General features: G+C 33.5%; 3 protein-coding genes, 1 long non-coding RNA gene and 1 pseudogene across 6 annotated transcripts in view; 2 read left to right on the forward strand and 3 right to left on the reverse strand.

Moving 5' to 3' along the window:
- Positions 1-1,075: 1,075 nt before the first annotated feature.
- LOC108806949 (PRA1 family protein F3) lies at positions 1,076-2,068 on the reverse strand. Its single transcript, XM_018579165.2, has one exon. The coding sequence runs from the start codon at positions 1,837-1,839 to the stop codon at positions 1,291-1,293; it is 549 nt and encodes a 182-aa protein (XP_018434667.1). The 5' UTR covers positions 1,840-2,068; the 3' UTR covers positions 1,076-1,290.
- A 2,868-nt stretch (positions 2,069-4,936) lies between these two features.
- On the reverse strand, positions 4,937-8,285 carry LOC108805921 (3-epi-6-deoxocathasterone 23-monooxygenase CYP90D1). Of its 2 annotated transcripts, XM_056986811.1 has the most exons (8): positions 7,931-8,285; positions 7,346-7,670; positions 6,673-7,083; positions 6,244-6,333; positions 5,955-6,140; positions 5,750-5,871; positions 5,520-5,646; positions 4,937-5,413 (listed from the first exon to the last, which is right to left on the reverse strand). In XM_056986811.1, the coding sequence occupies exons 1-8, from the start codon at positions 8,188-8,190 to the stop codon at positions 5,276-5,278; spliced, it is 1,659 nt and encodes a 552-aa protein (XP_056842791.1). In that variant the 5' UTR covers positions 8,191-8,285; the 3' UTR covers positions 4,937-5,275. The 2 variants fall into 2 exon arrangements, with proteins under 2 accessions (XP_056842791.1, XP_018433414.1); XM_018577912.2 differs by lacking the exon at positions 5,520-5,646 and having other exon boundaries at positions 7,931-8,284.
- A 4,047-nt stretch (positions 8,286-12,332) lies between these two features.
- LOC130496418 (uncharacterized) lies at positions 12,333-13,607 on the forward strand. Of its 2 annotated transcripts, XR_008935559.1 has the most exons (4): positions 12,333-12,377; positions 12,477-12,560; positions 13,025-13,254; positions 13,345-13,607. It is a non-coding gene; the product is annotated as an uncharacterized LOC130496418 (long non-coding RNA). The 2 variants fall into 2 exon arrangements; XR_008935558.1 differs by lacking the exons at positions 12,333-12,377; positions 12,477-12,560 and having other exon boundaries at positions 12,599-13,254.
- Positions 13,608-16,115: 2,508 nt separating this feature from the next.
- On the reverse strand, positions 16,116-16,894 carry LOC130496209 (synaptotagmin-3-like; annotated as a pseudogene).
- A 4,940-nt stretch (positions 16,895-21,834) lies between these two features.
- The window catches only part of LOC108812283 (beta-galactosidase 1), a 5,380-nt gene continuing 2,494 nt past the window's right edge, over positions 21,835-24,720 (forward strand). Inside the window, exons 1-12 of the mRNA XM_018584506.2 lie at positions 21,835-22,267; positions 22,435-22,530; positions 22,628-22,740; positions 22,846-22,912; positions 23,037-23,129; positions 23,234-23,377; positions 23,661-23,749; positions 23,826-23,931; positions 24,031-24,118; positions 24,195-24,313; positions 24,402-24,566; positions 24,654-24,720. Coding sequence (XP_018440008.1) covers positions 22,082-22,267; positions 22,435-22,530; positions 22,628-22,740; positions 22,846-22,912; positions 23,037-23,129; positions 23,234-23,377; positions 23,661-23,749; positions 23,826-23,931; positions 24,031-24,118; positions 24,195-24,313; positions 24,402-24,566; positions 24,654-24,720 — 1,333 coding nt within the window. The 5' untranslated portion in view covers positions 21,835-22,081. The remainder of the gene's footprint in view (positions 22,268-22,434; positions 22,531-22,627; positions 22,741-22,845; positions 22,913-23,036; positions 23,130-23,233; positions 23,378-23,660; positions 23,750-23,825; positions 23,932-24,030; positions 24,119-24,194; positions 24,314-24,401; positions 24,567-24,653) is intronic.

Genomic DNA, 24,720 nt, shown 5'->3' on the forward strand with positions numbered 1-24,720 from the left:
GTTTCAAAAATTATTGAATTTATGTTCGTAGAATAAAATAAGATTAATAGTTTTTTTTTTGTGGTGACAAAACAGAGGAAGCCGACAACAAGGGTTGCTTAGAAAGAGCATCAGCATCTTTGTTATTTTCTTTCTGGATCCATTGAAGGAATATACTCAAATTAAAGCGATAAAATTCAAACATCAGAACTCCATAAAGTCCAGGCGGTCCTTTCTCTATTTTGATCGCTTTAATGAGCTGAATCGAGTCTGATTTACAGTGTGGTCGCTCAACACCTAGATCATAGCACGTTAAAATTGCCTCTCTGAGTGCTAGACCGCTGAGGGGGAATATCACAATACTAGTTAATCACATACCAAAGTTGACTAATTCATTTCGTAGATCGCTACGTCCATGCAGGCATATGAAGAACTACCAAATACTATTTGCATTAACTATAACTCACAAAATTAATTGAACTCAGATTTTAGTAAAAATTATAAACACATAATAACAATATGATATGTTTTTAGTTACATAAACGAAAAAGATACTACATTCGATTTTAGTTTTGTTAAATGATTTCCCTTCTGTTTCAAAACAATATTTAAAAAAAAAATCAATACATTATAAATTTCGTATGATTCTAAAGCAGTAGTAATTCAAGAAATTTATTTCATCAATTAGTATTTAATGAACTTTATACCTTCTATCATGAACTAATAAAAAATACATAGAAAATATAACACATTTATCTCCATAAACAAGAACATTCTATATTTCCCCTTTCTTATTTTGGTATAGTTTAAATGACTAACAAAGAGTATTAGACTATTAGTAAACGTCAATAAACGAAAAGTAGCAATGAGAACACGGCGAACGGAGTCGCCAAGATATAAATTAAGCGGAGTTCAAAATTGACTTGTCCTACAGATCAGATCACACGGCAAAAAGCCGAAGAAAATAAAGCGGAAACTTCACATTATTGAGCTTGTTCTATATGTTGATAATTAAGATTTAATACAATGGAAATGTTCTTATATACATAATCAAGAGCTAAACTACAAGAAACAATTCATGAGTCTTCGATTATACTTAAAAAAAAAAGGTTGTAACATTAATTTTGAATGGTTCAACTTCAACCTAGTAACATTCGTCACCCAAAACAAAAGTCTCAAACCAAACACACACCAATAAAAAATGTTAAATCATTACAAATAAAATGATACAAAACACAATACAATAACATACAGAATATGATACATGAAAATTCGAGATCAATCAACCGATTAATGATGACGGGGATGACGTCACCCCTGAATAGTCTCAGCCGTCGCCGCCTCTTCATCCAAGAAGAGATCCTCCGTCTTCCTAACAACCGCATGGATCAAAACCAACACGGCTCCGGTCACCAACGCCCCAACTAAGTTAAGCGTCACGTCCGTCAAGAACAGCAGAAGGATGGTTATCACCGATAAACAAACCAAGACCGTGTGATCATCTATCTGATAACGAAACACCTTGATAGGCTCGTCTCGGAAGAAATAGAGAAAGATCCAGACAAAAACCAAAACGGTCAAGACAATAAGCGATGTCGGATGCTTGATAAGGCTGAGGAAGATCACGACCAAGACGACGATCGCGTAGTTCGTCTGGAAGTAGCTGAGGTTCTTCTTGATTCTTGAGAGAGCATCGGAGACACCGTGAGGGAGGTTCATGGAGTGGAGATCAAACATCTGTCTCCATGGGCGGCTCATGGCGAGTCCGTCTTTGATACGTTGCTTGGCGCGTGAGATCGAGTCGGGATCCATCACCGGAGAGCCATGAGACGACGTCGGAATGGCGCCGTAGTTCGTCATTATTTATGTTACTATTATTGTCTCGTGTGAGATTGAATAAAAGACTAAAATGGAATATAACAGAATCGGTGTATAAATGTGGGCACTGTTATATGGAGGTACTTTGAGTTAAGGTTATACACATTTGCAGAAAATTTATGCTCATTGGATCATAAAACAAGACTGGTAATAATGTTATAATAGTGTGGCGTGAGGATTTGATGCACTATCTGGACAATGTCTGAAAATTATAAAATCAAGATTATCTAGAGTTGGTCAACAGCAACTTAATACTAGTAGATTACATGTTGAAGTACGGTGTAGTTGATTTTAATTGGATAGATTACGGACACGAAGCCACCGAGTGAAAGATGACATTATTGAATTTTCCTACATATTACACGTGGCTCCAATTGAGAGGAGTCTCTCTGACATATAGTTATTGTTTCGTCACTTGTCATGTCGGCAAATACCTTTAGTAAATATTTACAATTATAGTCCTTTGTACTTTGACATGATACTAATTCAGCCCCAATTGTTTGCTTTCTTCAATTTGTAAATACAAACACAGTTGGCCAACACAAGATCAGACCAGACGGGCCAAGATAAATATCTACCTTGTTTTCTTCACTCATCTTTGAAGATTTCACAAAGAAACGAAAACAAGAAGTGTGCGCGGCAAATGACGTCGACTGTCTTCTTTAACGGCTTTTCTATTTTTCATTGATTTTGGGCTTTTACAAATAATGAACTTAGTTATGGGCCTATCATAAGTGAGGACTAACTTTTGATAACATAGTAGTAGTCCATTCTATATCATTATATCAATGGCATCGGGAGTTCACTTTTGACAACATAATACTAGTCACAAGTGACAAGTTCAAAAAAATGTTAAAGTAACATTATTGGTTGGTTATGGTGTGATGATATTGGCTGTTAGTAGGCCCGGGCAAAGAAAATGGAACCGAACCAACTGAAATATCCAAAACTTGAATCTGACCGAAACCTTCAAATACTCGAATGGTTTTTGTATTTTTATATCAGAAATAATTAGACCAAACTGAAATCAAATCAAAAATCGAATAGGTAACCCGGATATATAAAATATTAATCATATAACATAATTAAATATATATTTATAATTTAAAAATCTATTAAAAGTATAAAAAATATTTAAAAATAACTAAATTATCATAAAGTATCTGAACTATCCGAAAGTATCTGAAACTATCCAAAAGTATCTGAATAGTTTTATCCGAAATATCCAAACTAATTCGAAATATCTAAAAAAAATTATTTATATCATCTTATTTATTTGATACTTTATCCAAATTACCCAATCTATCTGAACTACTTGAACCAGAACCAAATGAGAATCGAAATTTTTTCCAGGTGTATTCTGGTTCTTAATTTTACTATCCGAATCAAACTGAACCCGAAATTATCTGAATCAAACCAAAAATATGTCACATAATAAATAGATCGTCTAACCCCTTATCCGATATTCAGACCGAACCAGACCGATATCCTAAATATCTAGGCATAGCTGTTAGTGATGTTCAGTGAAATCAACCCTTTTTGTCTTGTTACGTTTAAATTAGTTTCAGTGGGTTGTTATGTTAATTACATCAATTTATTACTTATCTCACTAGATGATAAGGAATGTCACTTCCTTAGTCATTATTATATGCCACATCTAAATTATTATATCCCAAAGGTTGTCCCTTAGCTTTCATTATTTCTAAATCTAATAATAATTGATCAAATTAGAGACTAGTTAGAAACTAGAACTTTGTACAACTATTAGAAATTACAAAAACAAGTATTGACAATTCCAAAGCGGGTCGTAATAACAACATATACGAGTGATTTTGATCGATCAAATCAAGCTTCGAAAGAGAATAATAAAGGAACAAAATGTGCAGAGGAGGAAGAATAAAAATGCAATACGTATAGCAGTTTAAATCATCATGGATAAAGGACTGTACGTCTCATCTATGACTTTCTAACGGTTGACTATATTTATATGCTTTATTAGCTCAATTTTCTATAGAAACGCAATTAGTATCTAAGAGTGGACTTTTCTTGAAAGATCACCACATTGCTAGATCTGAATTTGAATAGCTGCATTTCCTATTATTAGACTACCACATAAACTGTTTGGAACGAAATCCAAACTTCAACTTCTCAAATAAAAATATGATTTTGTTTCAAATGAAATTCAAAATTGGGAAAAAGTTTTCTAACACATTACCAGCTCTCGTTTACCATTTGACTATAACCATGCAAAGACTATATTTAGAAGTAGGACCGGTCCTGAAATTTTGAAGACTGTAGACGAATTAAAAGAGAAATCAATAATTTGGGGATCAAAACTTTTTTTATATAAACTTAAGGGCTTATGTTTATATAATTGTTTTCAAAAAAAATTGGAAGCTTGAAAAAAATGTTTCATTAAGATTTGCCCAGAGTCGGTCCTACTTAGAAGTGTTGCAGAAAAAGAAGTATATGAAGAGGATGAATAGGCATGTACACAATATGTATAAGGTAGAGAGACTCAAATAAGTAAGTACACAAGTCCAGGAGGCAAAGCTCGACGATTTGAGGCTGTTTCTATGTAACCAACGAACTGTAACGGCCATTTTAAGGCAGTTTAAAAAGTTTTAATGATCTTAGGTGAAATATAAAATAAATATCTTTTTATAAGTTTTTTCTCAATTTTTACTTATTGTCTTTCTTTAAATTAAAAAGATTGTGGTATTCAAAGAAAAATTAAAGGATGGGGTTTTGTATGTAAATTAAGTTTTGTTAATAGAAAATTAAGAATGGTGAAGGATAATTTTTTTTTTGTTCTTATTGTATCTAAATATAGACCTTTTTGTTATAAGATAATTTAACAGACATTGGTTGTTAAAAAAAAAGATAATTTAACAGACATGAATGAGCTTTTTTAATTAGTAAAATAACACTAAAAAAAATTATCCCATAGATCCAAGGCAATTGCCTATGTTGCAATAAATTAGACCGGGCACTTATTCTAACCACTCTTTAAATCCTTCTGACCTTTGTACCAGACCATAACCAAGTAACTAACTCACACTGGTTTACAATATTCGTCTAGTGAAATCTAACAAATGAAGTGGAATAGTTCATGGAAATTAGGATTCTACATCATGTACACATATATCAATATCACACGCCATTTACTACAGAGCAAGTGTTATGGTCAACAATAGAAATAAGCACTACGTTGGGTCTACATGCAGACAACTCAACAAACATGAGGTTTGGTGATTGTGTCCTTATTTGCCTTTTGACGGAAAACGACAAATAGTGAACACGTGTTATGTTGCTTCCTACACGTGCGATTCCTTTTTGTCTCTACACTCCATCATGTTGTCTGTTCTGTCTCACTATCACTTTCATTCACTCCCACTTACAAACACTCGTGGCTTCTTTAACCTTTTAGCTTTTGATAATGCAAAATTGATTCTCCGTTTTCCACAACAATCATCTTCGTTTGATCCAGATGGGTAACTTGTTCTTCATATGCACTGTAGGAAAATTGATAATTGTATCTTCTTCTGTAGTCCATCTGCATATCATAATTACCAACAACATTTCAAATAAGTCACTATACACTTAGGAGTTAGAAAATTTGAAGTTTAGATTTCAATGTTAATTGATAGCTGCAAGTTTACCAAAAAAAATACACTTCCACTTTTGTCTTTTAAGAATTGAGTCCAACTTGTCAAAAAGCGATGCGACTTATTTGGTCCTAACGTACCACTTTGTTTAAAGCCTAGAGCACCCTTACCACACCATATCCTTTTTTGGGGGTCAAAACCACACCATATTTTTTGTCATCAAATTTAAATATTTACAATAATATGAACATTTCTGTAAGAATATAATGTAAAGAACTGATTACCTGAAGCGAGTGACAAGATGGTGAAGGAAAATTGAAGCTTCAAGACGGGCCAAATCAAGACCAGGGCACAATCTCTGACCACCTCCAAAAGGACTGAAACTACTCGTGTTCATGTCCCTTTCCTGTATATAAAACGTACATCAAATTAAATTTATATTGACTTAAATATTTGATTGTATATCAAATGTATTTGTGTCATTCTTACTTGCCATCTCCAGGGATTAAATTTGTAGGGAGACTCATAATAAAGTTTATCAAGATGGACTGATCTGAGATAAGCCAAGAAGCACCATCCTTTTGGTATTACGTGACCTTTTATTTCAACATCTTTCATTGCTTTCCGCATCACTCCAATTATAACATTTCCCATTCTCAGTGTCTCTGTAATGACCTGATGATAATTGCATTTAATGATTTAATTACCTTTTCACAAGAGAACTATTCATATAATAATAATTAACATATTTAAGGGACATGTAGAAATATATATATACCTTTTGTGTAAAAGGTAATGACAAATAGTCATTCCAATATAGTGGCTCTCCAGTCAATTCCTTCAATCTTTTCAGCTCCATGTTTTCTTCCTGATAAACCAAAATTTTATAAAGTAAGAGAAGTGGTTATAAAATTTTCGTGGCGATCATATATCCACGAGTAAATATCAGTTTCCAATCCATATTTAATATTTTCAATGAGTGATATATTTATCCTATTGTGAAGTAGAGAAAAGTCTATCGTTATAGCATATACTTCTTTTTCATGCCTACGAGAATTGTACGCTGGATTTCATATTGCGTACGTTTCAAAACGTTTAGCCATCATGTGCAATATATATACTATTTGAAGATAGATATTTGGCTATGATTAGTAGACCAACGAACTAAAAGAACTATCATTGCTTGAATACTGTTTAAATTAATTACCGTTAGAAAATGAAGAGCACTAGGAGAATCAGAGAGAAATTTGACGGCGAGGGTGATGAGGACAGGTACAGAATCGTGGCCAGGAATCATCATGTCAACCATATTGTTAGCAATCAAATTGTGTGTTAAATTTTCACTTGAGTCCTTAAGCAACACATCCACAACATCTTTTGCAATAACACCATCTTCGTCTTTGTTTTTTGCTTTCCTAACTTTGCCTTCTATGATTCTTTCAACTTGCTTCACCATTTTCTTTTTAGCTTGGAGAGATCTGTGAAGTTGGGTTCCAGGGAAGTTAACTGGCAATGACATAAGCCCTTTGATGAATTGTTCAAACTCTTTTTTTAACTCGTCTAACTCTTCTCCTTTCTCTACACTTATCAATGCCTTTGCAAGTACTTTAAAGGCAACCTATCAGTTAAAATAAAACAATTAATTACATGTGACAAAAAACTAAAAGGGTAATTAATTAGTTCATAAACAAACAAAAAAGGAGAAACTTGTAATCATCATATCAAATGTAATTATTGCAACCACGTTCTTTAAAATATATTAATGTTACATAGTAGCATCATTACGATTGTCCTTTTTTATTTTCTCAATCAGTGCATGAACCATCATATATACAAAAAAAAATTAAAGAAAATACTATTTATTGGAAGAGTATACTAACCGTCTTTGAGACATCTTGAAGAAGAACAGGTTGGTCCTCGGACCATTGATCCATGGATTCGGACAAAAACTTGTGCATGTCTTTGACAACTTGAGCTTTGAGAAGTGCTGACTTTAAGAACGAACCGACTAGTCCATGGAACCTTCTATGTAAACTCCCGTTAATCAGAAGTATCGACGACTTTCCCATTAGCTCCCTCACCGTTTTCGGGTAGAAGGGCACGAAGGCGGTCGGGTCGCTTTGTAAAACTGTTTTGTTAACATCTGCATCCGTCGACACGATCGTAGCAGTTCCAAATATATGCGACTTGAACACTCTCCCATACCTTTACAAACATAAAACCACATATTTATATTCATAGAACAGTAAAATCCTTAAATGGCAAAAGTAACATATTTCCGATATTATATATTGTTTGGGTTTTTGATGTTCCTATTTCTTTTCTAAAAACCATTTGAATATGAATTTGAATGGAGTTTATTTTTCTGAAGGGTATTATTTTTCTTTGAAGTATTAAATTTATGTTTGCTTTACATTTTGTATATATATTGTGAAAATTAAAACGTAAAGAGAGCAAGAGGATACATAAGTCGACGCTTGTCCATGAAACTCTCTGGATGGTCTGAGTAAGCAGAAGAGACAAACTCGATGGTTTCCCCGATGACAGGCCATCCCAAGCTTCCTTGTGGAAAGAGTTGTCCGTGGCTGTGAGTATTAACATGATCAATAAGTTTTTTCTTCGAAGCTGAGGATGATCTAAGACCGTTGATCTTGTTGAAGATGATGACGATGATGATAGCAAAGAGAAGGAAGGAGAAGAGCAAAAGTGATGAACAAGTGTCCATTAATGTTTTAACTTAGCCGCACGCACACGAATGGGTTTGTGTTTTAAAAATGTTGGTTTTTGTTTTTGGGACTTTCTTTCACTTTGAATCTGTCCGGGTATCTCTTTATATAACTTTAATCATGGTGCGGTGTGGCAACAAATCATGTGGCTGATAATTCGTTTATTTTATTCTAGATTTTTTATTTAATTCTGACGTGATAATGTAAAGTATATAATTGGTAAAATAGTACGTCATTACACTCTCGTTCTTTTATCTTAATTTCAGTAGAATCTAATCTGCAATCTGCATCTCAACGTACAAAAAAAAAAGAACACAGAAACATAAAAAGAGTGAGTTGGAAAAGAAGAAGATATAAAGCACCCATGACGCAAAGATAAAACAGAAGATGCAAAGTATTTAACAATTTGTATCTTCTTTATGCTATTGTTATATAAAGATTATGATCTCCAGTTTAATTAATTTACGTTTATAATTACAAGGCAGGGAATAATATGGACTTGAGCAAAAGAAACAAAACATTTATAAACTGCACTTTTATATGATAATTTCAGCCAAACAAACAAAAATCGAATATTTTCCAAAAGTTCAATTTTATTTTTGGTAAATTATTTTTAATTATGCGAAGAAGTAAGGTTGTACAGAGAATATTTGCAAAGAGAAGAGATAAAGAATATATTGAAGAAAGTGTGATAATTATCTTTTGGCTTGTGGGGTATTTTGGGTGCGCCTTCGTGCAAAACTCCATTAGGCCACGGTCCACCTATCTTTTTTCACATATACTTTACACATCTTTTTGTCATGATTGTCGTGGATACATGCATGTCCATATGTATCCATGTATGCGCGAAGATATGCATGAGAATAGATCTAAAGTACTATCTATGTGTACATATGCCAATACGTACGCGGTAACGACGTTCCGAAGGATAAAGTACGCAGATCCTAACGGTTTCTTGAGACTTTGAAAAATATGGTTTGTTTTTGAGACCAGAAACTGATTAAATGTGTTATGATTGGGAAAAAAAAACAAAACATGGTGTAATAGAATTATGAGGCCGGACCGCGCCAGCATCCGAAAAAAACAAGACTCGGTTTTTGGACTGCAGATATATTAATATTGGAATATACAATACGTAACAGTGTTTCAAAAAAAAAAACAATAAGTAACAAAACGAGGCTCTACAAGAAAAGCATGATACATTTATCTAAGGCCACTTCAATCAAAAAAAGAAAAGGCCAGTTCAATCTCCTCATGATTAGACCATATGCGCACCTTCTCACTTTCATACAGTTTGTGCATGGATGGTCGGCTGTATAATATATTAGATTCTAAGGAATTGAGATTACTTAGCCGCTTGACTACTTTTGATATCGTTGATTATACAAACTTTGAGCCTAAAAAGCTAATCTCTTAATTCTAATTAACATCTAGCCTTTTGACTAATGCCAAACAATATAAAATGTCGTTCTCTTTTATTCACTTTAGAATAGTTTTCTCATTACTATTAATTCTTTTGGAAGCCTACGATTCATTTATATCTATAAACGCCATTTACAAACTTTTAAAACAAGCAATACCTAACACGGGAGCTATCTTACATGCATGATCATCACTTGCTTGCATACATTTTGATAAAGGAAAAATTGATATATACTATAAGAATTAGTGCTTTGATCATATCTAATTATTGCGAGTCCCTTTAGTTTAAGGTCGTGCATCTTTGGAAATCCGAGAGGTTTTTGAATAAATTATGTGAAAGTTCTTAATATATAATTTACTTTTTGTTGTAAGAACATGTGTATCTGTATATTTGTTTTGCCCAAAGAAGCAAAAGTCTCAAAGATTGAGGGTTGACAGATATATAATAAGAAAAAGAATAATTCAAAATTAATGAGAACCAAATGATTATATTAATTAATGTTATTTATAATTTTGGGGAATTGCTGGGTTGTTTTCGTTTGGACCATATCTCCATGACTCCATGTGAAGAAACCACTTGAAGTTAAAATCCGGAGAATATTTTTGCCCCATTTGATTTCACAATCTCCAGGGTTTTGGATAGCCAAGAACATGATCTTTGTCCTGATCTTATTATGAAATTGATGCAAAACAACTACCATTTTGACTCTTCGATGAAACTTATGCTATACTCCTTTTTGTAATGAGAGTTGATATCCAATTTCAAGAAAACAATATTTGCATATGCTATTTATTAACTAGGAAATGTTTAAATTGAACAAACACTAAAGAAATGGAATATTTGCAAGTGCATAGTCTTTCATGGCCACATGACTATAGACTGACTGAACCCAACACCAAGAAAAGTTGTGCCTGAAATTCAAAGACTAACCGAACCCAGCACCGAGAAGAGTTTTGCCTCAAATTCAAACTCAATTCAGCCATAAGATATATATTATCTTAAGCAGTGACTAATCACATGATTTTGGCTAGAATAAACTACATCATTGATTCACCTTCTTTTGTCCTTTCCAACACGCATTTGAAGAGCTCTCCCTCGTTGTTGCTTCAACGGTAATGTTGTCACAATCTGGGTTTGCAGCTACTACAAGACAGGAAAACACAAGCGAATTAGATTAATGTCACGAAGGTGGTTTTCTCTGATTAAAAAGATATTGTCGTTTGTAAACCGGGATAAAGTTTCTAACTTTAACCTTGCGCAAAAGAACAGGTAAAACCGGGAGGGTCCTCGGGTAGGTGTCGACAAGTTATAACACACTACATTATAGATGAGATTCATGGACCACCAAATAAAAGTCTTAGTTAGTTAGTTCTCTCACATGGAGATCTGAAAAGACATGTTAGCTGAAAAAGCAAGTGAATGGAGAAAAAACAAACTGAAATGCTAATCCAGATAAGCAATGACCCCTACTCTCTGAGGAGTGAGTGTGCGGTATATGTGTGTGAAAGTGAGAAAGACAAAACATAGATGACAATACTTGAAAGAGGAAAACAAACAAATGAAAATCTTTCTATAGCAAAATAATATATGATCTCTTAAAAAGCATTTTGGATTCGTTTCTTATCACCTTCTAGGGTAGTATCCCTAGCTATATCTGAACATAATCTAGAAAATAAAATATAATTATTTTCATGTTGAAGGAAGGCACAAGAAAAGGAGAATCCGCTTTTCAATTCATGTTCCTTTCGCGTTACATTAACCAACAAAGAGGCCGGTAGACCTGAATAATACTTCTAAGCTGATGAATCAATAAGCTATGACCAGCGACGAGCTTAAAGTGTTCGCTAACGAAAACTCTTTGTAATTCTGATGAAATGTCTAAGTGACCATGTAACAAATAAGAAAGGATAAATCGTGAAAAATGAACAATTATATATTTCTCCTAGAAAACAAGTAGTCAACGAATTGTTTTGAGAGAAAATCCAAATTGATTATAGGCTCTAGGAATTTAACCAAACAAGAATCCAAAGTGATGATGTGAGATTTCAACAAATCTCCGATCAATAATATACCCTCCGATCCGGTTTCGATAAAGAAAAGGGCTCAACGGAGCAAACCCCTTTTAGTTAAAACCCAACTGAGGCCCATCAAAGCTTTATGCTAAGACGTATTGTTTTGAGAGAATCCAATGGTGTATTTGACCACACAAGAATCCAAGGCGATAGTGTGCGATTTCATTTCAACAAGTCTCCGATCAATTAATAAACCTCCGACCCGGTTTCGATAAAGGGGCCTAATGGGTAAAACCCTTTTACTTAAACCCCAAATTAGACCCAACGAAGCTATATGATAGGAAGACATGGCCTCATCGCTATGACATGATTTATATTATATGGAATATGAACATGGCTCCCAAGTCCACCAAAGCTGGATCCCATTTGAGCTTTGCGATGCATGCATATAAGAAATATTTTGTTGCTCTTGTTTGATGAATATTGATATATTTTTTTCGCAGACCTTATCGGTTATCCGGTTAACTTTGAAAAAAAATATAATTAGAATGAATTGGATTCTACATTGTCTACGATCCCAGTTTGAAATATTTTTTTATTCAGTTCAAAAATATATTTTTTTGATTAAAAAAATTAAATCGTTTGTTAGTGAATTGTTATAAGAACTGTGTGAAATGAACCTTAAATTCAGACTGGTCAATTAGTCCAAACTTGAGAGTACCAAGTTTCATTCTTCAATTTTCTCTTATGGGTATGAGATTCTAAATTGTTGTTAAGTGGTCAAATATGCCAAATACAGATTGTGTTACTCTTTCACAGAATCTTACCACTCACAAAGATCTCTTAATAGGTCGGTTTATCATTTCAAAGCTCACTTAGTCGGATAGACATGTACAGTACATGTACATGAGATTATTGGTGATGGATATGCAAAGTAAGTTTGCTAAATACTGAGATGAATATAATCTTATTTTAGCTATGGCAGCACTAATAGATCCAAGGATTAAACTACATATGCTTAAAGAAGCTTATCATAAACTGGATCCTAGAACTTCTGAGAAAAAGATTGAAATAGTCAAGAATAACTTGGAATTGCTTATAAAGAGTATAGTTCAAAGACTTCAGAAAGTTTTCTTCCAAACTTCCAAGAAAAACTTCACATGAACTCCTTACATAATCACTTTTTGAAGATGATTTTGATGATGTAAGATTCTTATATAAAATTTCTGTTTATTTTAACTTCTTAATAACTGGCTAATTGCTTTTTTACCTCTGATTTTATTTGAATACATGATCTGCTTGAGTTTGAAAGGTGTATCCAGTTTGGTTCAAACAACGAAAGGACAAATCTGGACATGTATTTGGCTGATACCAAAGTTGACATTTCGGCTTTCTCAGATATGGAGGTCTTAAACTATTGGAGAGATAAGCAACACATATATGGTGACTTAGCTTTGCTTGCCCGTGATATTCTCAGCATGCATATCACTAATGTTGCGTATATATGAGTCTGCGTTTAGTGTGGGAGGTAGAGTTTAGAGCTCTTTTAGAAACCGTCTCTTTCCTAAAATTGTTCAAGCACTGATCTGTACGCGAAAATGTTTACACGGGTTTTTTTGAGTTTGAAGGTAAACTCCTTGTCTTGAATTAAGTGCTTTAAGAATTAGTGTTGTTGGTTAACTCATTGCTTGAATGATTTCTTTGATTACTTGATGTAGGAGACATTGAGGAGTACTTTGATTATGATGATGAGGATGCTAATAAAAGAGCAAGTAGCTCAGGAAATGAAGATTCAAACATGTGGTAAATACTCTGTTTTAAGTTCTTGACTTTTTGTTAATTACTTGTGAATGTGTCACTGACTCGTGAATGGTTGTGTTTGGCCTGTGTTCTCTCAGTTATTTTCTCATTTGAATGTGTCTTCTTTGAATGTGTGACTGCAATTTAGAGATTCTGAAACAGGTTTTAGTACTTCGGTCTTCTTGTCTTCTTGAATTACTTGTGAATGTGTCTCATTTGAATGTGTGACTGCAGTTTAGAGTTTTTGATAAACACAGCAATAAATTGTAAATGTGACCTTCATCATTTGATCTAATCCACATCGGCAACATCCTTATCCAAAGATGAAAAGCAAAGCAACTAGCTACTAGTCTATATTAGATTAAATGCGACAGTGGGCTAGATTCGGTTGTCATTAGTGACTTTTCTCAATAAGTAGGCCCATTTTGTTACAATCCCATAAACGTCTAACGAAAACCTGTTTCTATTGCAATGGATTACAATGGACCGACCAAATCAATCAATGTTCGATTCGTTATATAAATATCACAATTTTCTTATCTTTCCTTTTTAAAGAAAACTGATAATATTTTTTTATTATAAGAGGATAACATATTGAACGAGCGTATGCATTCTCGTTTTGCTATAATATATTTGTAGAATTTGTATCGAATTGGTCCCAAGGGACCGCTAAAAGATCGAGATTGATGGGTATGGTTTAAAATTGAATATGTGGCAGTCTGCCAGTCTCATCGATATTGTTTTTTCTCGTGTGAGAAAGATAACTCATATATCTGGAACATACAAAACAAGATCATATTTTGTAACTCCTATCTTTTGATCTGAAATGGCCATTCATTTTCTTTGTAATGTCGATGCCTTCTCGTCACATAACATGCACATTATCCAGTAGATTCTCATTGGTCCTACCGACAAGGTTGCCGTGTTATCGTATCGTGCCACATTAATGGTGGACCCTATATTTTCTTGCTTGCATGTCATCCTAATCCCTCTCGTGTGTGTTCAATGTTCATCACCATTCGGATATCAGAGTAAATACAATACGGATGAGAGATGAGTTTTAAACCTTGTGTTTGCCACGTATATAAAATATCAAAAGGATTTTCTTTTTTCGTTCCTTTCATTGATAGTTCTCTTTGAGATTCTAGTTTCATTTTTTTTTATTCGACATTATGTGATGGCCAGTCTCGTAAAAGGATCATCACTCTTTGTATTCTTATATAGTAAATAAACATATGTGTATATTTGAAAGAAATGAGCATTTTAAAATATGATATGTCAAAAAGAAAAGATAGGTCGAGAAAGTGAAGAAGAAGAAACGAGGCCATTCAATTATGAAGATAAGATAAGTCAATCACTGAAAAAGAAAAGCAAGAGAGCTAGCCAAAACCCAACCCAAGAATAACTCTTAATTAAGGCATCTAAATAAATGTATCATCTCAAAAATACTGTATATAGGAACCTCTCCTTGCTGTATATGGATAAGCTTAATGCGTTTATTTACTCGAGATTCTTTTTTGTGAAAGCTAGGTATCTATATTATATGTACGAGTGTGACGTTCAAATTTGCAGATTGGACTACAAAAGGAAATCTAATTACGAAAAATATTGCTGCACTGTAACAGATAAGTTCGTCCATAATCTAACAGCAAAAACCTGCCGGCGATGGGCAATCACAAAAAGATGATTTACGTTTTTGTGAATATTGCGACGTTATATTACGTGTGTAAGAATATTAGATCAAGAACATAAGACTATGATTAACTCCGGTCTTTTAACTGAGATTTTTAATTTCAGAAAAGATACGGTTTTCAATTTTTTTTTTAGATTTTAACTAAGAAAAACTAAGAACAGTCTCTTAAATAAAAAATATAAGATTTTTTAGCCAAAAAGTGTAAAAAAAAATTAAAAAAATGTCAAATAATGAATTAAAAATTTCGACTAAAAGACCGGGGTTAATTATGCCCTTAGAAATTTCAATAAACGTATTGGGATTCTGGTTTAGTATAATTATCAATAAGATGCACATGATGCAAGCCTGTTCCTAGGAAATCATATATGATTAATTATTAAATAAGTCCTTATCGATAAAATTTTAATATCTTTGCAAGTACTGGTGGTAACCTATGAGCTCATAATACAGTCAGAACAATGTGTAATTCAATTGGTTAATAGTAACCTATATATGTAGATTATAACTAAATTGATTTTAGAAAAGAAACTGGAATTCTTTGCGATTAACTTATTAGTGGCAAAATAATTCCATTCACGTTCTAATCATCAAAGAGCACACGTGATTTTTACCTGATCCGTTGACCTATGGAATGTATAAACTATTGATAAATGGTTAACTCTAAGAGCATCCTTAATGGGATAAGTAGGAGGATATAGCTTAGGTGTGAAAAATTAATAAAATAATGTAAGAGGTGAAGTTTAGTAATAATTAGTATTGGGATAAGTGGGAGGATATAGAACTTGTATCTTAATAATTATATAATTTAATAATGTTAAAACATATAATAATTTCTAAAATTATAAAAATAATTTTTAAATTGAAAACGTAAAAAAGTAATACTAAATTTTATTTGAAAATAAAAAGATACCAAAAATACAATTCCAAATTATTATAAAAAAATGAAAAATAGAAATGAAAAACATAAAAAGAAACAAACATATTAATTAAAGTACACAAACATTTTATTTAATGAATACAAAAAAAAATGATGTGAATAACACCATTTCTGGAATTGATAAGATGATATTTCTGGTTAATCCGTCCATTGACAACTACATCTTCCAGATTAATGACTAAAGTCCCAGTTCCTCCTATATATAAAGATAAAGCCAAGATTTGAGTTGAAGCCAAACAAAAATATTAAAGGTAAAGCCAAGATTTGAGTTGAAGCCAAACAAAAACATTAAGACAGAATCTCTAGCAAAGCTCTGGTCAAGACATAAGAATATATTTACCTTGGAACGAAAGTGAAAACCGGTTCCTTTACCCATGACTTCAACTCGTATACTCTCTTTCAGTGGCGGCTCTTCTAGTGTGAACTGGAACTCCTCGTTCCATCTCGGGTCTCTTGTCTTCTTCAACATCTGATCAAGTAAACATAGCTCTCAAATCATTATTAAAAGGTATTATTTTAGCCTCTGAGTACAATGCAAGCTTTATGATTATATACCTTTGTTCTCTTCTTTTCTCCTCTGAAGAGAACAAGAGCATAAGGATTTGTACATTTCTTCTTTCCCTCGACATCTTTGGCTGATTGGATTGCAACCGAGAGTAGAGGCTTTCATCTCTGAATGGCACATACCTGAGGTCTAACTCTAATCTTCCTCTCTGTTACAGGTTAAACTCGAATTCTTGATCAAATCCAGGTTAAACACCTTCTTCTCCCTAGGGTTAATTTTCTTCAAGGGGATCATCTGCATTCCTAATCTGTCATGTCCACCAACCTGTTTCATTAGAAAGAGATCAGGTTTTAGTAAGGGGAGTACACAAATACATTGAACTGGAGGAAGAGAGATGCTGAGAGACCTTGTCCCAGTCAAAGACTTCTACAAACTAAACATACCTGAGCCGAGCTTGCACGTTGTGACGCCAGTTATCTTGCCGTTCCTGCAGCCATTTGTTTATGTCAGAAACTCAGAAATAAAAACCCAAATTAATCCGTTGTGAGCTGAGGTAAGATCGAAGCTGGAACCATCAGACGATTCAGAATCATGAAACCGAAGCTCCTTGACTTCATCATCAACACAGGGGAGGACGAAAGAGATGAAGAGAATTTCACCAAGCAGAAGACGGTAAATGAACGGATTCGACCAAATAAAAAGCTGATAACGGTTACGCCGTCGACCAGAGATCAATTTTGCCAGAAAACTTAGAGAAATCAGATTTCGCGATGGTTTGGTCTCTGTAGCCGCGAGAGAGAAATCGGGACAAACCCAATTCTCGTTTTCTATTTCCCAACAAATGAAAAAATTATTTCATTTTTCAAAAAAGGAACCAATAAAATTGTGCCACGTCAACATAATAACCTCCCCAAGATGCTTCTAGCGGAACACTCGAAGCACACATCTCTGACCAAATTATTTAATTTTTTCTTTTATTATAATGCTTTAAGATGTGTTTAATTACACCGATAAAGATGCTCTAAGTATTGATCTGTACGTACTGATCCTTATCAGTATTTTAAAATATAAAATTAAATGATAATTTATATACTTCTTTAGAGATGCTGCTCCATCATGGTATTTCATGAGATATCTTATCAGTATTTTAAAATATAAAATTAAATGATAATTTATATACTTCTTTATTTTATGTAAAAATAGAACCAATAACTAATTGACAAATATGAATTTGGTATTTCTCAACAGTATCTTAAAAATTGCTGTTAGAAAACTTTTTTCTCTTTTTTTATCTTTTCTTAACTTTTTATTATTTTTATCTTAAAAGACTTTATTATGAACTTACCGATAAACATGTTCCCATGATTCACAGATTTATAAAATTAACATTTTACTTAACATACTGTGGATTTCAATGATCTAACGTACAATAGTTGGATCAGATACCGGTCCACGGATTTTCTCTAATGAATTGATATTATCAGATTATATGAGTAAATTGGTTAATATGTTGATTAAACCGTGTACTTAAGTATAGATAGAGAGTAAAATTGTAACAAACATTATAAAATCAATAATAATAAACTTCATATTTTTCATTTGCTCTCCATCTACGAAGCTCCACCTCTGGATCTAATAGATATGAAGCTAGCTAAACATTATAATTGATTGCAGAATGAGCATTTGCATCTAATGTTTCTAGATGGATCACATTAGTCCATATATAGATCAAACGTGATGTACATGTTGAAAACATGAAGAACTGACAGAAAGGTTTGCAAATGCAATCAATTCTTAAAGTTTGTCAAGTATAATCTCTCAGTATTAAGATTAAAGATTATAGCATTTTATAGTTGACTATGTAGATTATAGTAATGGAGAGTTAAGGACAACAGCTCGGTTTTAAGTCTACATTAACACGAGTACAGAAGCATTGCCTCCTTCGCGTGAGCTTCTCTCTTTCTGGAGCTATGTCATTATATGTACAGCCACACACCGTACAGGTTTTGCAAGATCCGCCGTAAGATCCGGAACCAAAAAAGTCAAACCGATGCAGTACTAAATATTCTGTTTATTCACGCGCCACAAGCCAAGCGTGGAAGTTAGTTTAATTAACAAGAAGAGAAAAGCAGAAACTCGAACGCGGAAACTGTTGTTGTCGTCGTCGCAGTTAACGGGTTTCGTCTCCGATGGACTCTTTTTAAATCTGCTTCTTTATTTATTCTGCGTCTCATTTTCAGTTTAATTGCTCCATGCCATTTAAACCAGTGGCAGCAGTCACAACAAATAAAATTAAACATGACACGAACTTACGAAATTACAAACCATTATCATAAATCATAACTCGAATAATCTCTCCTTAAATATCTGATGAGGACAAATAATGGTTTTTATTCAATGTAATCGATTGCGTCTTAACTTTAATGATGCTTTACAAACACGATATTCCCCTTTTCGACACCTTATCTTTTTGTTTAGAACAATTATTGTGTATGTTTGCGTGTTTTGTTGAGTAGGGAGAATATAACATAGACTTTGTAATACTACAATAATTGTAATTGTAGTATTAAAAAAAACACGACATTAGCTTTGTTTGAAATGAGACTATTGATTAGCTTCCCTCTACATTAAAATGAGTACGACAGATCATGAAATTGTATAGATACATCCAGCCATATATAGGTTGCACTGTCGAATCTCGATGGCCTCTTTGACTCTTAAGCAATTGAAGATAATAGGATAAATCAACGTTTATTACAAAATCAAATCAATAAGAAATTTTCGTGGTCATCTAGTTTAGAATCTGTTCGAAGCTAACATAAATTCATCTGTATAACTATTGATAATCAATTTCTTAATAAATATGTATAGTTTTAATTTAGGTAGAGAGATGAAAAGACACTTCAATAGTTCAAAAGGTTGCATGTGTCCAGTGGTTGAGATGATTATTGGTTTCATGTCTAACGAACCCTCCTCTTAAATATCTTACAGCTTGCTAATCTAGATATGTCAATAGTACTAATTAGAATTCGAAAATAATATTTTGTAATATTAGTACACGTGATATGAAATCACAGCTGTTTACAATGAAAGGGAGTACTATTATGTAAAATTCCAAAATAATCTGAATCAAGAGACGTGAAGACACGCGCCAAGCGGGGCGTAGTGGTAGTGGGAACTGGACAATACTTTTTGTACGTAAATATTTTTTTACAAGTTTTAAGCGTGGTAAAAGTTAAAGCTGTGTCGTAAAAAAAGCTGTAAAATATGCAAAGTTAAAATTGAAATCATCTAAAATATTAATGGGGAAGTACAAAATAAACTTCACCCTTTTTTCTGAACGTCTGGATCGATTATTATCGATTAATTATGCTATTACAATGATGAAAATATTACAAAGACGATTTTATAGTCGATAATTCTACCACCATGTGAGAATACCCGCCTGACTGCACCACTCTGAGCCGTCCTATAAGATCCATGTTCGATGGTACACCCTGCACCAAACTGAAGATCTCATGTATTCTGTTTCTCCATAATCTGCATAATTTGGTATTTTCTGGGGTTTGAACTCCAGACCTCCGGATGTAGAAGCAATTGAACCCTTAGTCAAATCACTGGACCAAAGGGGCTTCCACAAATAAACTTCACCTTTAAACTTGCACAATATTTACAACTAAACGCCATTGAGATAATAATTATTGGTTTAACACAATCATTTATTATTAGCATTTAATAATTACCATTAATCATCAAGCAAAACATAACCAAACATATTAACTAGAAAGATACCGCGATCTCCTAAAAATCTACTTAGCATGTATTTCTAATGTAAGTGGCTATTATATTTCAATTTTGACTGACAAAAAAATCCAAAACAATTAGATTTTGTATAATTTTTTGTTGAACACATCCCTCTTCATCTATAAAAAATAAATAAATATACACTTGTGCGGTCGCTTGATTCATGTTATAACAATTTGAAAACCAAAACAAAATTACTTAATATAAACTATATTTTTTGTTTAAAAGATCCATATGAAACAATTATTTCATACGAAAAAATTTTAAAATACAAACTACTATTTGTACAGTATAAATATTTATTTAAAAATAAAATGAATATCCGCACGGGTGTACGGATCAAGATCTAGTACAAATTAAAAATAATTACTAGCAAAAAGAATCTGTGTTAGTTGTTTCTTTTTGTTTTCTTGTCTTGTAAATGTGTTCATAGTTCATAGAATTTGTGGTGGCGAAACCTAACCCGTGACATTCGTGTAAGGTGTTGTGCCAATACTACCACGCGCATAGAAGTGCGAGAAGAACACGTTGCGTTAAGGAAATAGACAATCTCGTGATTATGGAGGAGTTGAGTGATACCGAGTTTAGCTTAACAAATCAAATGTCTGATTATTTGATAACACAAGAACTCCACGTCTCCCACTTAAGTCATACTTACTTCCTAACTAGAATGAACTAAAACTGTTAATATAGCATGTCTTTATTTTCAACGACAGATACACTTTTGGGTGACAAACTAGTAGATTAGTAAGTAAGAGAATTCAATTCCAGAAGCTGTAGAATTTATAATTTTATCGTATGAAATGAATGATAACTATATTCCTATAATTTTACATAGTGAACACACGAATCAATCACGAAAAAAACAAAACATAATTGAGATAATATTTATTTTAGGATGTGTATATAATTATTAAAATGAATAATTTACAATTTCCTTAGATCCAAATCTATACTATCCACAATTCAATATTCGTTTTCTCTGTAGAAATTTTTATTTATCTACTAAAGAGTTTTTTTCATGATCTCAATAAATATAGTATTTCTCAGAAAAAATATTTTTTTTTTTATCGGTCCTCTGTCCCTGGCGATGCCGAAATGTTAATTCCCCAGTGGCCGGGATTCGAACCCAGGTGGCGGAACTCACAGCTATGAACCCTTTACCAACTGAGCTAGAAGCCCCGGTTAAAAAAAAAAAATATTGCCGAAATTAACATACTTTACACACACACGGATCAAAAGCGTTAATAACCGTTCCTTTATTGCCTGCCTTCACAACAAGATAGATGATCTTTTTACATAAAAACATCCAGGAATTCTTGAAAATGTATTTTAAACCTTTGTTTAATTATGGATAATCAACAAATGACAAAAGGTCAAAAACACGATGGGTCCCATAAAGGTCTCTCAAAGGTGGACCTAACAAGGAACCCTCCATTGCATAGTGCTTTAAAAGCAGCTGCAAAGCAGCTCCATTTTGGCATCAAAACAAGAACCAAGTTTTCTTCTTTTTACACTTTCAAAGAATATAAATTTCTTCACAGATCTTTCTCCTCCTTCCACCAATTTCTCTGAATAAGAAAAAGTTTAAGCCAAAGGAACACTTTCTCTCTTCACCACATCTTTTCTCAACTAAGTAAGAATAAGAATATAAAGTGTGAAACCCAACTTCAAGTAAAGCAAAGATATTTGCTTTTGCTTTCAACAGTCTCCGGTATGAGTTTCAAACCTAATGCCATGATGAATGCGGCTATGGCGACAGCTTCTGCTCTGTTTCTTCTAGGGTTTCTTGTCTCTTCAGTCTCTGCTTCTGTCTCTTACGATAGCAGAGCCATTACCATCAATGGTAAAAGAAGAATCCTCATCTCTGGATCTATTCATTACCCCAGAAGCACTCCTGAGGTTTGTTTGTTATCCTGAGTTGTAATGTAGTTAAGAGTTATCCCAAAGTCTGAAGCTTTGGCTCTTTTGTAATGTCTCAAACCTCACATTGTCTTACCTAATTCAAGTAAATGAAAATCTAAGGTTTTGTTTCTTATCTGGATATGTGTTTTTGTGTGTGTGTGTAGATGTGGCCAGATCTAATAAGGAAAGCAAAAGAAGGAGGTTTAGATGTGATTCAGACTTATGTTTTCTGGAATGGGCATGAGCCTTCTCCTGGAAAAGTAAGAAAAAATCTACTTTTTTTTTGTGTTGTCAGTGACTGGATCTTTATTTCATTGGATTCCACTTTATGGTTTTTTTTTTTGGCTTCATCTGCAGTATTATTTTGAAGGCAACTATGATTTGGTTAAGTTTGTAAAGTTGGTCAAACAGTCTGGACTCTACCTTCATCTAAGGATTGGTCCTTATGTCTGTGCAGAATGGAACTTTGGGTAATTTTTATGTCCATTTTAACCTTAAAATAGAAAGTTAAAAAAGGAGAAGAAAAAAAATCTAATATGATTTGTTTTGTTTCTGTATATGTATATGTTTCTCAGTGGATTCCCTGTTTGGCTTAAGTACGTTCCAGGGATTAGCTTCAGAACAGATAATGCTCCTTTCAAGGTTAGACATGTTTTCTTAAACTAAGTCTCTATCTTCAATTTGAAGTTACTAAAATGTCAAACTTGTTCTTTGACCCTTGTTTGACTTAATTCAGAAACATTGACTTTGTTTCCTTCTTTTGAAGGCTCAAATGCAAAGATTCACTACAAAGATTGTTAACATGATGAAAGCTGAGAGGCTGTTTGAATCCCAAGGCGGTCCTATAATCCTCTCTCAGGTGAGAACCATTACTAGTGAACTTTTGGGTTTTTAACAATCCTAGTATAGAGTGTGTGAGTGGGGACTAAGTGTTTGTGTTAACATTCATATGTAATGTAACAGATTGAGAATGAATATGGACCAATGGAATATGAGCTGGGTGCACCGGGTAGGTCTTACACCAACTGGGCAGCTAAAATGGCTGTGGGGCTAGGCACTGGTGTCCCTTGGGTCATGTGTAAACAAGACGATGCTCCTGACCCCATTGTAAGAGTTCTTTTGTCTCGTCTCTGGAACATTTTCTCCATTAGCTGTATTCTATTGTCTCTCTTCATTCTTTCTAAAAAAATCACTTCATTAAATAGTAGTAGTATTCATTTAAGTTAGCACATGCTTTGGTGACACTTCTTTTCATGATCTTTATTTTTTTTAAATAATGATATTTAATCATTTAAGTTAAGCAATTCTTAGTGAATCATTAATATGTTCAGTCTCTTTTCTCCTTGCATACTTGTTAACTTCTTGAACTTATGATTGGCTCTCTTACTAGATCAATGCTTGCAATGGCTTCTACTGCGATTACTTCTCTCCCAACAAGGCTTATAAACCCAAAATGTGGACTGAAGCCTGGACTGGATGGTAAGCAGAAAACTCAAAAGTGAATCTCTTCTTCTATTATTGTTTCTTGGTGATATCTCAGTCTGTTTTCTTACAGGTTTACAAAGTTTGGAGGTCCAGTTCCTTACCGTCCAGCTGAAGATATGGCCTTTTCCGTTGCAAGGTTTATTCAAAAGGGTGGATCTTTCATCAACTACTACATGGTAAAAAGCTAAAGTTTCTGTCTTCCTTCTTTTTTTACCATGTTCATAAAGTAGATTCATGAGCTATTCCATTTCTCATACACTGGCTTCTTTGCTCAGTTTCACGGTGGAACAAATTTTGGTCGTACTGCTGGTGGTCCGTTTATTGCAACCAGCTATGATTATGACGCTCCTCTTGACGAATATGGTAAGCCTTTGCTAAATCCCAAAAATATAATAAATTGCTGTCTTCTTTATAAACATTGTCTACTACTTTCAAACAGGACTTGAAAGGCAGCCTAAGTGGGGGCACTTGAAAGATTTGCATAGAGCTATCAAGCTTTGTGAGCCAGCACTAGTATCAGGACAGCTCACAAGAATCCCCCTAGGAAATTATCAAGAGGTCTCAACTCAAAAGCCTTCTTAAGAAAAATTGTTATTATTCTTTGATCAACTTGATAGACTTATTATGCAAACTTGTAAATGAGCAGGCTCATCAGTACAAATCAAAATCAGGAGCTTGTTCTGCATTCCTAGCAAATTACAATCCAAGATCTTACGCCAAAGTTTCTTTTGGGAAAAATCACTACAATCTACCTCCATGGTCTATTAGTATTCTCCCAGACTGCAAAAACACAGTTTACAACACAGCCAGGGTAAGAATAATCATCATTATATAAATGCTTCAACCAGATGTATGATCAAAGTTTTAAAACTGTTTCTTCTTGGTTTTTTGGATGTAGGTTGGTGCTCAAACTTCAAGGATGAAAATGGTCCGTGTTCCTGTTCACGGAGGACTATCTTGGCAAG

Source organism: Raphanus sativus, chromosome 6, assembly GCF_000801105.2.
Source record: "Raphanus sativus cultivar WK10039 chromosome 6, ASM80110v3, whole genome shotgun sequence".
NCBI classification, from domain to species: domain Eukaryota; kingdom Viridiplantae; phylum Streptophyta; class Magnoliopsida; order Brassicales; family Brassicaceae; genus Raphanus; species Raphanus sativus.

Coding starts and splice junctions, on each gene's coding strand:
- LOC108806949 (XM_018579165.2), bottom strand. CDS start 1,839: ATGACGAACTACGGCGCCATTCCGACGTCGTCTCATGGCTCTCCGGTG.
- LOC108805921 (XM_056986811.1), bottom strand. CDS start 8,190: ATGGACACTTGTTCATCACTTTTGCTCTTCTCCTTCCTTCTCTTTGCT. Junction 7,671..7,930: donor ATGGACAAGCGTCGACTTAT/GTATCCTCTTGC, acceptor ATGTTTGTAAAG/GTATGGGAGAGTGTTCAAGT. Junction 6,334..6,672: donor GTGCTCTTCATTTTCTAACG/GTAATTAATTTA, acceptor TTGGTTTATCAG/GAAGAAAACATGGAGCTGAA.